Genomic DNA, 16704 nt, shown 5'->3' on the forward strand with positions numbered 1-16704 from the left:
GGGCTGGTTCCTAAAATTAAAAAAACAGGACCACTCATTTTCTCCCTCAAATTTTTGACCTCACTTCCTTTTCCTGTGAGCAGTTGTATAAAATGCTGTATGCGCAGTACTGTACTGTATGGACTGTACGGTACATTACATATTTCACACAGCAGGAAACCTGTAGTCCCTGTGGCTACTAGTATCTTATACCCCTTTTACACCGCCGAAAAATCCGGGTCAGCAGCGGGTCAGACCCGGATCTTCGGCGGTGTAAATCCCTAACGCCGTGTCCCTTTACACGGGACTTCTACCCAGGTCCTGACCTGGGTAGAACACGGCTAGGACCTGGGTAGAGGGCGGTGTAAATGGGAACGCCGGGTCGGATGACCCGGCTCCCATTTACATGAATGGGGAACGTCCAACCTGCGGACCGCAGCGTCCGCAGGTTGGACGGGTCGTCAGCCTGACAGTCACTGACAGCCGGCGCTGCTGTCTGCTATACCCTGCAGACAGCAGCAGCAGCGGCGGCGGGGGAGGGAGGTGAACGGATGCCTGTGTGCGGCATCCATTCACCTCCTGTGCGACGGCGGGGGGAGTGTGTGCGGGGACTGGGGGCAGCCTAGCAGCTTACCTTAGTGCTGGGCTGCCCCCAGCAGCGTTCCGGTCCGGCAGCGGCGCGCGGCGGTGATAGGCGCTTGGAGATGACATCGCGCTGTCATCTCCAAGCTCCGGGGGGGGGGCGGGCGCGGGTGCGGGGCGGGCTGTCCGCCCGGTGTAAATGGCACTAAACGCCGGGTCGCACCCGGCTTGAACCTGGGTCTAAAAAAGCCGGGTGCGACCCGGCGTTTTGGTGTAAAAGGGGTATAACTGGTGTAACATAATGAGTTGCACGTACAGCAGTGCCCTTACACAATTGTACACTATGCCATCGATAGCTCCATAGATATGGGCTCCCATGAATCCCTGGCTGAAACCCGGCAGCCATTTTGTTAACCTGCTCAGTGCTCAAGTCTGGTCTGCTCGCATTGTATTGCAGTCATACTGGGGGCGCAATTCTGTGTTTAAGTAGTGTAGTGTAATGAGACGCATGTACAGCAGTGCCCATTCACAAGTGTAAACTATGCCAGCGATAGCATCATAGATGTGGACTCTCCTTTGAAGACCTGGTTGAAACACGGTAGCCATTTTGTTAACCCGAGTCTTAAGTATGTATAGCACTTCGACCATACTTTATACTTGCTCACTTATCCCTATAGCCCGTTATAAATAGCGTAATGAGACGCATGTCTATGCAATATTATTTTCTGAGAAAAATGTTTATTTAATATACTGTACAATAAATTACTTCTTGCGATATAGTGCATTAATGGAGAATTCACACACCTGCAATGCAAGTTTTCACTATAGTATTGAATGAAACATCTGAGGCATGCGCAGTGGTGATTTTAAAAAGCGACATCTGGTGGATGATCGCTGGTATTGCACTCACCAGTAAGACTTATTGCGCAGCTGCGCGACTAGGCGTGCTGCGACGAGTTGTCAGGACAAGCGCCATAGGCAGCATAGATGTGGGTGGCTCCATCTGTATATCAAGTTTGTATATTATACTACCAAGAGTTGTACAAATAAATGCAGACATTAGTATTATCTTCCCTTGCTGTAAATGTGTAATACTTTGCTACAGTTATTTCACACCAATCAATTCTATTTCAATTCTACATTTAACTGGGTTACCACCTGCAGGTTTTATAGCCAGATTATCTGGAGAAGTGCCATGCCGCAGCTAGGCCGGTAGTCATTTGAGTAAGCAGCACTTATGTAGTGTCATATTCCCATTATGTCATCATTTTTTAAATATAGGGAAGCATTTTTGTACCACGGACAGATTAGAATTTGGCGAAGCAGTAAATCCAAATGACATCACTACAACTCTATAAACACGAAATACGTTTCAGGTTTTACTGTATTTGGCTTCAGCACAATCGCTGAAACACAAGTTGTTGTTCTCTTCTACTATTGTCTAATAAAAAAACGTGGTAGTGCCCATTAAATTTTTATAAAAAGATATCTAATTTCCTCCATGCAGTTACACAATACCAGCAGTGTGCGATCTAACATCTGGACATGTCACTTACATTCTACGGTGCTCTTGTGATGTCACTCAGCTTGGTTATAAAAGTTACTGCTCGGAACAGAAAATTCAGTTATCAGCAGCTGCTGAGCAAGAGTCCACAGTTTATATATTTGACTATATCTAGGTTGGCAACAATACATGGCGTAAGCTAAACTTATTTTGTATCTGAAGATGGTACATTTGACACATTAATTAAAAAACTATTTTTTTCTCGGCTCCTGATTGGCCGCTAGGCGGCCAATAGAATCATTCGAAGGAGAGGCACTGAAGATGAAACTTCAGCATCTCTCCTGTCAGTGTACCGGGACACTTGCATTTTTTTTTTCTAAAGACCGAAGAGGACGTGGGTAAGTAAGATTTACTTCCACAGGTCCCCCTAAGGATTGCTACGGACCCTGGACCCAGGATCAGCAGCCCCCGGACCCAGGATCGACGGACCCAGGGCTACCTACGGGCTCAAGAAAGGTAAGTATCAGTATGTGTGGGCTTTGGATGTATTAAAGTTTTATTATTAATGGGTGTCAGTGTGTTTTTTTTTACTATTTCTATTGAACTGTGGAACTATAAGTGCCAGCGGGCCCCCGCATGCTGGAACTTGTGGTTATCCAAGTCCCAGTTTTAGACAATAGTTTTTAATTCTATTTTTTTACACCATTTTATCAGATCGATGTCCACCGCCCAGGGGCATCGAGGACAGCACCAGGCTTCAGCCTGGCCTGGTAAGTTCTGGAGGGGGGTACCCCTTTATTGGGGGGGTCCCCACTCCCCCAGGACCTCTGGCCAGGCTGACCGGTCACAGGGATGAATGCTTTGGCCGGGGGGACTTATAATGAAAAGTCTCCCCCCGGCTGTGGCATTACCCTGCTGGCTGTTGGGCCTGGGGCTGGTTCTTAAAATATGGGGGTCCCCTAGTCATTTTATCCCCCGTATTTTGGGAACCAGTGCCCCCCCCCCCCCCCCCCCGGTTTTAAAAAATACAGCAATTTGGCCAGTTTTCTGATTTTTTTCAAACCAGCCCCGGCTCTTTCAGCCTGGTGCTGGTTACGGCTGGGGACCCCGAGCCGTATTTTTATTTATTTATTTATTCCTTTTTTTACACACTGCAGCCTGCACGGATCTGACTGATCCGTGCAGGCTGCCTATACAAATTTGTATTAGGGGCCTTTACAGGGCCGCTAATATGAATGAATACGACATCGGGGATTACAAAGCAGTCGTATTTGACTGCTTTGTAAATTCCCCTCTGGAATACTAATTTGCATACGGCCGAAACACCCGTAATCAGTCGTATTCATTCGTATTAAGAATAGGAATACGAAAAATCGTATTCTTAGTAAACCTGTGTCTCTAGTCAACAACATATATACCAAACCCTTCATTAACAAGGTTATACTGGTGCGTGGTCATCGAGTGATCGCCCCGCCCCTAGTAGGTAAAAGCATTTTATAAACTGTACAATAGCTTCAAAAGATGTAACCATTGTTCTCATTTATTTACACCCCAGGAAGCTTTCCAGGAATGGATTTGAAGAAATACAAAGCTATGCATTCAATGGAACCAAACTGGATCAATTGTAGGTATAATAATGTCTTTAGAGTGGTTCTCTAACTCGGTCCTCAGATCCCCACACAGGTCATGTTTTCCAGGTCACCCGGCAGGTGTACTATGTATTCCAGGTGACCTGGAAAACATGGACTGTGCGGGGATCCGAGGACAGAGTTTGAGAGCTAGGATAAGAAACGCACTTTTGCAGAGGTTGCTTATGAAATGTGAGCTCTACATAAGTCATTGTAATGTATAACTGAAAATGGGAAAGTTTATTTTGGTAGAATACGGTTCCGGAAGTGGAGAATAGATAAGTGGACTGTGTCATAGCATCTGCTTATGTGTCATCCATCTAAGCTCAGACACAGCTGCAATAACACTAGCTGTCCAACCCTGAGACGCTCGATGCCTTGTTACATACTCCAATGAGCAAAACTAAATAATTGCAAAACAGTATAAAATAGAGTAACAATATAGGATATTACGTAGATTGGAACCTCTAGTTACATCATCTGACCTTAGGTAATGTAGATTAAATATGCTCTTAACAAAAGGACACACAGTACTAGGCCAAGGTCATTCCATGCTCAACTGGAATCCACGTGCAATGCTTTTACACTTGTGCTTTATGACACATCTTGTACTGAACCCGTCCAGGAGCTTTGACAGTACCTCCGAACCCTAATTTACCTGGACAGCACAAAGTGTTTTATTATTGGCAGACACAATCCAATCGAGTCCAAAGCATACAGTGTAGATTAGCAAAGGTCCGTCTATTGTGTTAGAAACCCATTGCATGTCAGATTTGTTTCTTTTGCTCAAATATCAAGACATGGGGCATGATTGGGAAACAGGACAAAAAAGGATATAGATACTATGTAGCTAAAGGCGCTTTAGTGTGAGTGTGCTTGGCTCTAAGCAGCAAATCTAAAAAAAGGGGAGTCAACCCCAATACAATGTACAGAAGAACAAGAGGGAGTGTTGATTGCGCTAATACTGAAGAAACAGTTTAAATTAATTCAAAGTGGTCAGGTGTATAGTAAAAAAAAGATAACAATTTTATGAGGGAACTCCACGGAGGGTACCAGGCGTGCCTCCAGAGAAGTCTTGTGCCTCGGGATGGAGTAAGGATACCAGTTCACTTTTCCTGAGAAGAGGTATGTCCCAAATGGAGAGAGTATTTGTAACTCCTGAATAAACCTTGGTAGGACCCCCCACAGCTGGAAGAGCTGGATTTATCTAGCAAAGGGTGTGGAAACGATCCGAGGTCACTTGAGATGCACCTTACGCATTTCACTGTACTCAGCAGCTTTTTCAAATGTGACTTGTTCACTGGACTGGCCAGGTTTAAATACCCTTTGTAATAACCAGTATCACACACACCTGGAAAACTTCTGGTAGGACAGCATCCAACACTCGCCTGTGTCATTCTGCAATCAGCTACCTCATGCATCAGCCGTGGTCACTACAAAGTGTAGTTAAACCTGGTCAGTCCAGTGAACAAGTCACCTTTCAAGTGATCTCATCTCAGATCGTTTCCACACCCTTTGCCAGATAAATCCAGCTCTTCCAGCTGTGGAGGTCCTACCAAGGTTTATTCAGGAGTTACAAATACTCTCTCCGTTTGGGAGAAACTCCATCCCGAGGCACAATTTGTTTTTAATACTTTATGATTGGGAAACAGTTGTATCTTCTGTTATTGGCAGGTCCTTAGAGAGTGGCCCCTGGAACTAATGGGGGTGTGGCCAATATGAGGAGGTGTTGCCACACGCCCTATTTAGAAATGTGTATATACGCATATAGGGAGCAGCAGCAGCTGCACAGTGGTACATTGGTACACAGTAGCACAGCGGGGAAAGGTGAGAAGAAGGTGTGAGGGAGTGTGTGCCGGGATTAAGTAAAAACCGGAACTGGACCCCGGAGCATCAGAATGGACAAGCTCTATTTATCAAACTCTGTATTCCAGTGCTTGTAATGTCTGGTCCAGGGGGTGCCTGTGATAGCTTTCACCGGGAAGATGGGGAAGGGGCGATTACAGCCTCCCAGTATAGTACTGTCCATTCCGTTTTTTACAATATCCCGGACCATACCAGGCTTTATTTTCTCCCTCCTCCTTTCCATGGTGACAGGTGTCAGACAGCCCTTCTGGACGGGACACCCCCCCCCCCCCCCCCCCATACCCATGTGTACTTACCATGAAACCTCTCCTGGCTGCTGTGGGTGTGGCTATGTGGTCAGTAGATCCTAATAACAGATTTATCTGTGTCAATGTTTATTCAACAAACCTAATAAGCCGAGATAAAGAAGTCATAAGTAAAGTATGTTACCCCTACTGTAGCGACACAGAAGGTAATGTCAGCCAGGCGCTGATCTGCGGCTCCTCAGCATTGCTTACAGCTGAAATGTTATATTTGTTGTATGCAGGATTCTTAATGACAACAAGAATCTAAATCGTTTTCATAATGACGCCTTAAAGGGAGCTACGGGGCCAAATCGTTTGTAAGTATACCAATAGTTATTTCATACAACCCACCTCCTTCACACAATGGGGCAGATGTATTAAGCCTGGGGAAGAGATAAACTGGAGATAACATGGAAGGAGATAACGCACCAGCCAATTAACTGCTTTTGAAATAGGATAGTTAGGAGCTGATTGGCTGGTGCGTTATCTCCTTCCACTTTTTCTTCACTTTATCTCTTCACCAGGCTTAATACATCTGCCCCAATATCTATTCACAAGAAAATAACTCATCTCTGCAGTAACTATATTGTAAGAACAAACCATTTCATGTTTATGCTACTGCCCGGGGGGGGGGGGCTTGGGGGGGGATTTGGGTACTGCCCAGTGGGGGGGCGGGGTTGTCAACGCTGCAGCCTGAGGGGAGGGTGCAGTGTCGACGGGGGGGGTTGGATGTTGCCCCACTACTGCCCGGGGGAGGGGGTGTTGTGTTAACGCTACTGTCTGGGGGGGTTACACTGCAGCTGCAGCCACTTCGGTCAGCCGCACCGCTGCGCTTAAGTCGCGGGTGACGTCATCAGCAACGGGCGCAGCCTGCTCTATATAGAAGGGCACCATAGCCAAAAATAAATATGGCCGACGGCAGCCGCCGCATATGGAATGACACAAGCACCGGCACTGATAGGACCGTCCCTGGCAGCTCGATCGGCGGCCAAGTGAAAATCTGGACCAGCCCACCGGGAAATGGCCCTGTTTCCCGACGGGCCAATCCGCCCCTGATTGTATATACAGTGGCGTAAATGTAATCACACCCTATTACATTGCCCCTGTATAACAAAATGTTCAACTGCCAAATGTGTTATTATTTAAATGATATTACATGGTTGAAGGCGGCTCTTAATCTGTTAACTCCCCTTCCTAGGTGGTCCTCTTCTTTGACTTAAAGTTGTGTGCTGTGTCCTTCCATAGTGGGGCTAATTCTGGGGTTGCCAGGCTGGAGTTGCCACACAGGAATGCCTAAAGACCGCCATACACCGGAACGAGATTAGACCCAACCATCTCAACTGGTCGTGCAACAGATTGTGTGCGCATCATGTGTACACAATTGCACGATGCGCACTCCTGCAGGTCGAGTGATTGGTCCTCTAATCAGTTGTGCGGCATGTCTGATCCGTTGGCTCTTGTTAGGGTCGAACAAGCCAATGAATGTGATTGTAAGCCCATACAATCGCTCTTTCGACCGCCCCGCCACCTGCATACGGTGCAGTTCATCCTGATCTATGGCCAGCTTTAGGCTTCTGCTTATGGTGCCACCACTTGTGCCATGGTGGATGCAGCCCTGCAGGGGGGAATGCTGAGGTAGATCTCTGAGTAAAGATAGAACAATTTTATAAAAGGTTCCTTTACTAAAACATTTTTTTTTTTATGTTTTTATGACCTCCAGTACATTTTCTGTTTTTTTTAGAGAGATAACATCGACCGCTTTGGAGCATTTACCCGTCCACGGGCTGGAATTTATCCAGGTCTTAGTTGCAGAAAAATCCTATTATCTGAAGAAGTTACCAGCTCTGGACAAACTTGCCAATTTGGTGAAGGCTCAGCTCACCTACCCCAGTCACTGCTGCGCTTTCGCTAACATGAGATCAAAAGAGTAAGTTGAGAATTCAAACTTTAAACTTTTTCAAGCGGTCTCCCGGCAGTCAGCCACCTGTAATTCACCTTACAATATTAATGCACAGGACGTGTAAGTTGCAATTCTAAGATATTGAAGGAAGTAGCGCATAGAGGTATAACCATCCTTCATATCAAAGTAAATTAACTCCATATACTGATCTAAACAAAAGGCAGTAGTGGTGTTAGTGTATACTGGAAGCAGTACTATTTTTCTGGAAAACTAGGTCCAGGAACTCCGGGTCTGGGGGGGGGGGGGGGAGAAAGGGGATAGAGAGAGGGGGGAGAGAGAGAGGGGGGGAGAGAGAAAGGGGAGAGAGAGAGGGGGGAGAGAGAGAGGGGGGGAGAGAAAGGGGAGATAGATGGGGGGGGAGAGAGAGGGGGGGAGAGAGAGGGGGATAGAGGGAGGGGGAGAGGGGGAAAGAGGGTGGAGGAGAGAGGGAGAGGGAAGAGAGAGGGGCAGAGAGGGAGAGGGGGGCGAGGGAATGGGGAGAGAGGGGGGAAAGAGGGAGAGGGGAGAGACGGAGAGAGGGGAGAGGGGGAGAGAGGGAAGGTGAGAGAGGGAGAGGGGGGAGAGAGGGGAGAGAGCAGGGGGAGAGAGAGAGGAGAGAGAAAAAACAGGTTGAGGAACCCAGTTCCTGATGATGTCATATTTAATTAGAGGTTCAGGAAAAATAGCATGGACTGGGAGCATACACGATGGGACTTCTATATAGATCCCACTGATACTGTAGCAATAAGATAGAGGGAGCTGTAAGACGCAATGTCAATAGTGGAGAAGAAGACAAGCCGTCCATAGCCTTATATCAGCTTCTACCAATCAATTTATAGAATGCACTCGTTAAATGTTAGTCTGTGACATCACTCAGAAGAAAGTGGTATAACATTAGCACAACATTGCAGATGATGCTCAGCATGTCTTGGGGCGAGGGAAAGCTGCAGCAGCTCATATCGGGGCCCTTTATACACAGATGCACACACACAGTCACACACAAACGTGCAAATGCTGCAGGAGCCAGTGTACGCTAGTAATGTAACTGTCACTTTTAATTCCGTGAAGACGCACATTTTAAGGAAACTGGGTACAGCCTAATGGCACAGGACCTGGTGCTCCTAGAGACAGAGCCCCAGTGTACAAGGGCACCTGCTAACAAGTAGCAGGTAAGAATGTTTGATGAGCTTCCAGCACCGTATGACATTTACTATGGGAGTGTCTGGAAGTGCAAACCCTTTGGGTTCCAGTACTGTCTGACACTGGGATTTCACCATCGATTCTTACACTGGGATTTTGTTGTCTTGGAGTTATAGCGGTGGATACCCTAGATGAGCGGTGGCCAAACCCGTCCTCGTAAAATGTATACCTTCAAACAGGATATTTTGAGAAGAACCCTCTCCTCGGTTCATATGTGCCATTGGTCGGTAGTGATGTTTTACTATTCCAAATACCAGTTGGACACTGTCCTGCTGTCCCACCCGCATACCTCCCAACTTTGGTAGTTAAAAGAGGCACAATGTGTGCGCAGAAGGCATGTGGCTTAAATTTTGGGGGCGTGGTCTATGTCAGCGACCCTCCCACAAGGGAGCACTGTGAGCTGCGGACCATGCCCCCAGCCCCTCTGGCTGCAGGAATAGTCTATTCACGGGTGACGGGGGGGGGGGGACTCCCTACTGCCCACCCCACCGTGGGACACTGCCGACCCTGGGCGGGATGCGAGAACGTCCCAAAAATCCGGGACCATCCTGTGAAAAGCTGGACAGTTGGGAGGTATGCACCCATAGCCACAGCGTCTAGTAGCTGAGGGGGTAGATTGGTGGAATCGGTGATGACCGCTGTTCTGCAAAGCAGTCGGTTAACACTTTAATAGATGCTGTGCCAAAATCTAACAGTGCGGGGGAGGGGGTGCCCCAAAAAATAAGTAAACCGCATGCCATGGAACTCTGCCACAGCCCCTCCTGCTAAGGCCCTGCCCCACCCAAGGTAACTCCCCTCTTCCGGGCATGATAGCATCTCCGGCATGGCAGGTCACACTTATCGGACTAAGGGGCTTATTCTGGTTCATTCGGACCTCCGCGCATTCGCAGGCGTATTTCTGCACATGTGCAGATGCAGGGTGCGTGCAGGGTGGTGCCATTCTCCGGGCGGGGTTTGGTGAACTTGAAAGGCTGCGGATTTTGCAGCCTTGCATGCCAACCAGAATAAGGGCCTAAGAACATTGGGAGCTGCTCTATTACTGTATGGGAATGTAAATCTGACAGATATTTCGGGGTTTATTTGTGTACCTTCTGCTTTTCCCCACCTATCCAGTGTACAAGATGACCATAAGCTCTGCTGCGTACTGTATAATAAAGCCAAAGCAGCCGTTTAGATGTTTTGTTTGGCATCTATAAGACGATGCTTGGTGCAATAGGAATTTCAGTGTTCTCTAAAAGCAATACTATGCTGCAGACGGACTTATTGATCGTGTGTACAGAATATAAGGTGATTCAGTATAAAGAGAACCACAGCAGTAGAAAGAATTCTATGGGTAAAATGTTATGTTTCCATCTATTTCTGAATAGGCGGTTGAGTAGAGGCCACGTGAGCCGAGGATGAGTGGCCATCCATGAGTTGGGAGTATCGACTCTAAAAGTGGCACTTACTATATGATATTATTTTGTGAAAAAATGACAATTCAACAGCCGCACTATGGGCCTGATTCATGTTGACTCGCCAAGCAGCGTAAATTCGCTGCTTAGCGAGCCGGCTGATGCCGCCACCGGGGCGAGAAAATGCCCGCCACCGCGAGAACATGCCTGCCGCTTTGTGAATGGATGTGTAACAAAAACAACCATTCTCACAGATGCGTAGGAGGGTGAAATAATTTGATTGTCGCCAAACTTCGAACGATTTCTTCCAGTGTTTGCAAATACTGTGTGTCTTGGCAGATTCAAGATTTACATAGTAAGTCCCCCCCGTGCAAATGCCTCAGCGACTGTGCAAGTTGCCAAAGGCGTCCGCTCAGCAGCCCTGCACATGCTACATTAGAATATAGAGCAAAAACTTCGGTCCCCGGTGCAAATACGCCGGAGTCTGATCAAACCGGAATCAGGCCCTTCATAAAAATATTACCGTCCTCCTCATCACTTTGTTTCGTTATACGTAAGGAGGGGGCGGGGCTTAGCCGGACCAGAAGCGGAGATTATCTCTGCGACTTGCAGAGCGGCATCCGTAAAAGGAAACCCCTCTGGGAAACAAAATAGATCAGTCCGACTGCAGGACAAGTGTAAGGTCTCATTTGGGGACATTTGGAAAGACGGTTGTGGAATCTTTTTTTTTTGGGGGGGGGGGGGTTCTACAAGGCCATCAAATTTACAGAACAAGATAATATCTCAGAAATGGCGGTTGTCGGTGCCCAAACAGAGCAACACTTCACCTGCTCCGTTGGGTGCAATCTTGTGGTTCAAAAACACTTGAATTCCACCCCTAGAGGTGAGGAGCAGTTTTGGCCTTTTATTTTATGCATAATAAAATATATAAAGTGGGCTTTATGGTTCACCAATTAAGAGAAATAACAGACAGGAACATTTTGAACATCTCGTTTTCGATATAGTGTCAGAATGTCTAGTACTCATTTATGAGAAATGCTGACAGTTAAACATTTCTAAATGAGCATTGAAAGAGTCAAATGGAAATAATGCCAATTCTTCAAAGAAGGTGTTCTGGAATTCCTCACATATTTAGGTGCAGACGAATAACTTTAGCATTCCATAACAACTTTATGCTAGAACACTGTATCCAGTTTAATTGTCCATGAGTCTCTGACTAAGGAACAGAGGGGTCAGGCTGCAATCGCACCAGTGTACTCTCAGAACTGAAAACAATCTCTAGATTCCGCGGAAGCAAACGATGCATTACACAGACACTGCACTAATTAAAAGACTGTGAAAGCGCAAAGGTCTAGGATGTAGCCAAGCACATCAGTACATGCTAACAGATAAGGGCAAGAGGCAAAAGACATCAACACCCTTATTATAATAAAGGTTAAATATGTAAAAAGAACAAACAAACCTAATAGTTTACACTTTGGGTCCGATTCAGGATCAGAATTCGGCCCCAGACACGTTGGTTAGGGTTTGCGCTTGCACACTTCTGCGCATGTGCAAACCGCGGCAGTGAACGGCTTTGGAAAACTTACACACTCGCTGGGCCAATCGCTGCGGGAAGGAAGGGCCAGCGGTTGTGTAGGGGGTGGCAGCACGGGAACAACCAATATGTCATGGGAGTCCCAATAAGAACGCTGGGCGTTCCACTGGGAACGCAGGTGGGCTGATCCGTGGGCAATACATAAAACCTTGCCAGGTGCGGGCTGCTCGGGAATTCTGGCGAGTCTGCCAATATTTTTAAAGTGACGATAATTTACTAAGCAAACAGGATGCTCTGAGTCACTAATCCCCATAGCCTGGAATAGACAGACTCTCAGGTCAGCAAGTTTTTGGGACCATCGTCCCAGGGTGACATTGTAGATTGACCGTCTAAAGGTCAACAGGCAGAAGGTCCACCAAAACCAATCACGCTCAAGACGTGGGAGCAGCGCTAAAAATACAATGGCACACAATTATTTACTGTATTGTAAAACTTTTTACTGTATTAAAATGAAAAACATATACATAAAATATACATAAACATCAAATACACAATATAAAGACTATTGCCGGCTGACAAGAAGAGGAGTTCCTCACATCACAGGATTTAGTTAAATGTGGATGAGCCCAATGGATGTGAATGGGTGAATAATATCGGTGGAGGGGAATGAGGGGGTTTGGGGGAGGGGGGGAAAGGCGGAAAAAAACGGGGGCAAAGAAGCAAAAAAATAGTCACTGGTGAGTGCACTTTACCAGTTCCGGTAGGCTGTTAGTATTCCATGGTTTCCACTCAGATGTTATGAGGTACTCACGGGAATGAATGGCACTTTGTTTAGCCGTGAAGGGTAGGTCGGCTTCCGCTTCAAATTGATGTCCCTTGTCTTTGATGACCAAAGGGGAGGCAGGGTGTTGGAATGTGGGGGGAAGAGGTGTCACCCCAGTGGAGCCAAAGCGGTGTCCGCCGAACCAAAGGAACCTTTTAAATGGTGATGGGTTACTCACTTGGGGAATGTCCTCCAAAATTGCACGTTGGAATTGTGCCAATGGATGTTAGGAGGAGGAGTAGCCACCATACATCGGATAGGAGAATTCCCAATTGGGGGGTGCAATGAGGTGAAGAAGAGGTGAAGAAGTCCACATAAACAATCCTGGAGTTGAGGAACAGGTTTGTACACCTGACGCGTTTCACTGCCAACTGCAGCTTTATCACAGGCAGAAGGTCCACACGTGAAAAAGGTTGTTATCCATTAGGTCAGCATCATTAAGTTTGACAAGGGAATAGGTCAACATTCTTTTTCATGAGTTTTAAAAAAAACATTCGTTCTAATTTACCAGACAAGTCAGCAGAGAGGGAGGATACAATGGTGGGCTGAGTGCAGCGAGGCACCGTGCCGGAAGCATGGTGCATGCAGCAAGCCATGCGAGGGAATGCGGTACACTAATACAGTGTCCATGTCGACACAGACACCAACATTTTTTTACAAGCCATGTCAACATTTTGCTTTGTGTCGATCATGTCGACCTAATACATGTAGACCTTTTGCCGGTCAACCAATAGTGGCCGCCCTAATGATCCACACCCTATGGGGTGAACCACTGCCAGAGGCATTTTCATAGTTATGGGCCAGTGGCTGGTTAAACTTCTAGGTCTATCAAGTGACCCAGTTGTTATACAAGTGTCCATACAGTAGCTTCTTTTGGGCAGTGGTTCTCAAGCCTTAAGTATCCCCATCAGGTCATGATTTGAGGATGTCTATCTGTGGAACCAGGTGAGATAATTACTGACCCAGCATAAAAGATCAACCACCATTTGCACAGTTAAAAAATATTATCCACAAACATTACCTGTACATGAAGACTGGAGTTGAGAACTGCTGATTTAGGGAATTGATTATTGAATCAAGCTGTGCCCTATGAACCTGGTTGGTGACATTTATGAGCTTAAAGCATTATTTTTAGAACGTATACATGATATACATACTGTAGCAAAGAGATAGCTTGAAGGAAGATAGCACCTTCATTTGTGATGCCCAGCATTACGCTCTCACCAAAATTTAGTTAAGTGGTTCCCACCCTAATAGTCCCAAGTTTTAAGGACATCCATAACTTTATTAGTATCTCAATTAGATTCCTTATACAAGAGGGGTCTCCCTTATCCGTGTTTTCCAAAAACCAAAATATTCTGGTTTCTCTGAATCTTTTTTTTTTTTTGGGGGGGGGGGGGGCTCCCCTGCCCCTTTTTTTCATACTTACCTCGTCCCCCAATGTCCACGGCAGCCTTCAGAATCCTCTTCAGCTGCATCTCCAGTCCCAGGGGTGCATTGCGCAAGTGCACGGGTGTGTCAGTGACATCACCACCGTGGACGTTGCGGGACTATACTGTAGGGGCAACACCAGGGGACCAGGTAAGTATGGGGAAAAAAAAGATTCCAAAATCCGGAAAAATCCCTAATCCAAAATGCTCGTGGTCCCGAGTATTTCAGATAAGGGATACTCAACCTGTACTGTCTGTGCATAAGTATGGATATACATAAAACCTGGACTGTTGGGTTCCTTAAGCAATGAGTTCGGAAATCCCTAAATTAAACAATAACAATGATAAACAGAGTTATATTTTAGCGTAAGACCTAAAAATTGCTGTTAAATGCAGACTTCTACACTGCAGGGTTTTAATGGACCTACAGAGAGTAGGGTCTCATGAGTAACAAAATTTAAAATAGGAGGCTTCAATCTCAAACGAGTGACCCCCTGAGGCTGTCGGTGCCAGGATGGTGGACAGGGTCCATTTTAAAATGTTTTCTTTGCCTGGAAGGGGTGGGGCTTAATGAGAAAATCACACCCACAGTGCTCCTAGAACAGCTCGGCAGCTCTCCTCCCGGCACTGCTAGAGACCGCATGTATGCACATAGAGTAGCATCTATTCAGTAATCTCCAGCTGCTTTGCATAACAGAGGTGGTCACTGGCTCCCCCAACTGTCCCCACCCACAGGACACTGTGGACAGCGGGACAGTGTCCGCTTAGCAGGACTGTCCTGCCGTAACTAGGACAGTTGGGAGGTATGTACTATAAATGAATATATAACAGTTTATGCAGCTATGTATTTATTCACCAATTCCACACAGACATTACTTCTATGTATTAAATGGAATCGCCTTCAATCAGCTTTATTATACTTTTATTTTATTTTTTTAAATAGCTTTTACACTTTTTCTACTTTAATGGTTTTGTTTAGAAAATCCTTTCTGGACTCCAATTATTTTGCCAAAGAGAAATAAGAAGCCGCAAAACTCATCTCTAGCACTCCCTTGACATCATTCTGACACCTAGCGGATAATTAAATCCAACTATCACCAATATTATTTTCTCCTTGACAACAGACATCAGTCTGTAATAAAATGAAGATCTTCCTCCACACTCCACAGCGCTAGTGCTCAGAGACACATCTCTTCAGTAATATTGTCTTCGGTGCCCTAAGCCAAAAAAAGATTTGCCTCTTGGATTAGAAACACAAACTTTGATTAAAAACGATATAACTGAGGGGGGCATGACTAGGCGCTGCAGAGAGGGGACGACGCTTGCTCTAGTCAACTCGTGAAAAAAGAGCAACAACAATCACAAACGCAGCAGTACACTGTGCAATTATCACAGGCAAAAATACCCTTCACAAAGAATTGTCTATGTCAGTGGTCCCCAAACTTTTTTAAATCACAGCACCCTATCAAAATATTTTCAAGGCACCCTTAAGCCAAACTTTTTTTTTTTTTTTTTAGAAATTTAGAAACAAATAGTCAATGATGTTTGTATGTGATCCTTAGACAAAGCAAAACATGAGCTCTCGGAAAAACTATTAAAAAAGATACAGTAGTAACACAAACACTTATAGATAAAAGGCAAGACAAAAGTACAGGTGGAGACTTCCAATAAAATTAAATTTAAACACTGAAGAGATAGCGAGAAAACTAAATCTGTTTCTAGAAATAATGTGGCACCCTCCCCATTTGTTGTGAACTCATGCCAGCTAAACCATTTTGCCAGAGGAGAAGTAGAAGTAAGGGAATATGGTGTGCCCAGGGTCCCCATCTGAAACGCATTATGAATTTTGCAAATAATTTTTGGGAGGGAACTTCCAATTTTGTGCAATAGCTGTTCTAGTAGCAATGAGGATGTGACCCAAAACATAGTGATCTGAGTTGGTCAACTCATAGGGATATATATGGAAGAGAGCAAGGGAAGGCGATTCAGGAAGACTAACCTGTAAACCCTGTAATAATGGGAGACTTTAATCTACCTGATGTAAACTGGGAGCTGCCTGTTGCAAGTTCCACCAGAAGTAGGGACATGCTGAATTCCTTGCAAGGAGCATCCCTCCAGCAATTGGTGAGGGAGCCCACTCGTAAGGACGCAATATTAGACTTAATACTTATAAATGGTGACAGAATATCTGACATAAATGTGGGTGAAAACCTGGGATCCAGTGACCATCAAGCAGTATGGTTCAAAATAAAGACAGAGACCGACTCATCGCACACAAAAACAAAGGTGTTAGATTTTAGGAAGGCTGATTTTGTAGAGATGGTAAACTCTGTAAGGGATTCTTTGGCAGAGTGGAGGAACTTGGAAGGAGTGCAGGATAAGTTAGAAAAATTAAAAAGTGCAATTCTAAAAGCAACAGAACTTTGTGTCAAAAGAGTTAGGAAAAACACAAGAAAAAGGAAGCCATTGTGGTTTGCGAAAGAAGTAGCAAGTATTGTGAAAGCAAAAAAGTTGGCCTTTAAGAAATTTAAGCAGACA

The 16704-nt window shown here is 45.7% G+C and overlaps 1 protein-coding gene across 2 annotated transcripts in view; it reads left to right on the forward strand.

Annotated features, from left to right (window-relative positions):
• The window catches only part of LHCGR (luteinizing hormone/choriogonadotropin receptor), a 132267-nt gene that overhangs the window by 103156 nt on the left and 12407 nt on the right, over positions 1–16704 (forward strand). For both annotated transcript variants that reach the window (XM_083175275.1, XM_083175274.1), the window contains 3 exons: positions 3621–3689; positions 6086–6160; positions 7585–7770. In XM_083175275.1, the coding sequence (XP_083031401.1) occupies positions 3621–3689; positions 6086–6160; positions 7585–7770 (330 nt within the window). The remainder of the gene's footprint in view (positions 1–3620; positions 3690–6085; positions 6161–7584; positions 7771–16704) is intronic.

The sequence above is a fragment of the Crinia signifera genome, chromosome 3 (genome assembly GCF_055691185.1).
Source record: "Crinia signifera chromosome 3, ASM5569118v1, whole genome shotgun sequence".
Taxonomy (NCBI): domain Eukaryota; kingdom Metazoa; phylum Chordata; class Amphibia; order Anura; family Myobatrachidae; genus Crinia; species Crinia signifera.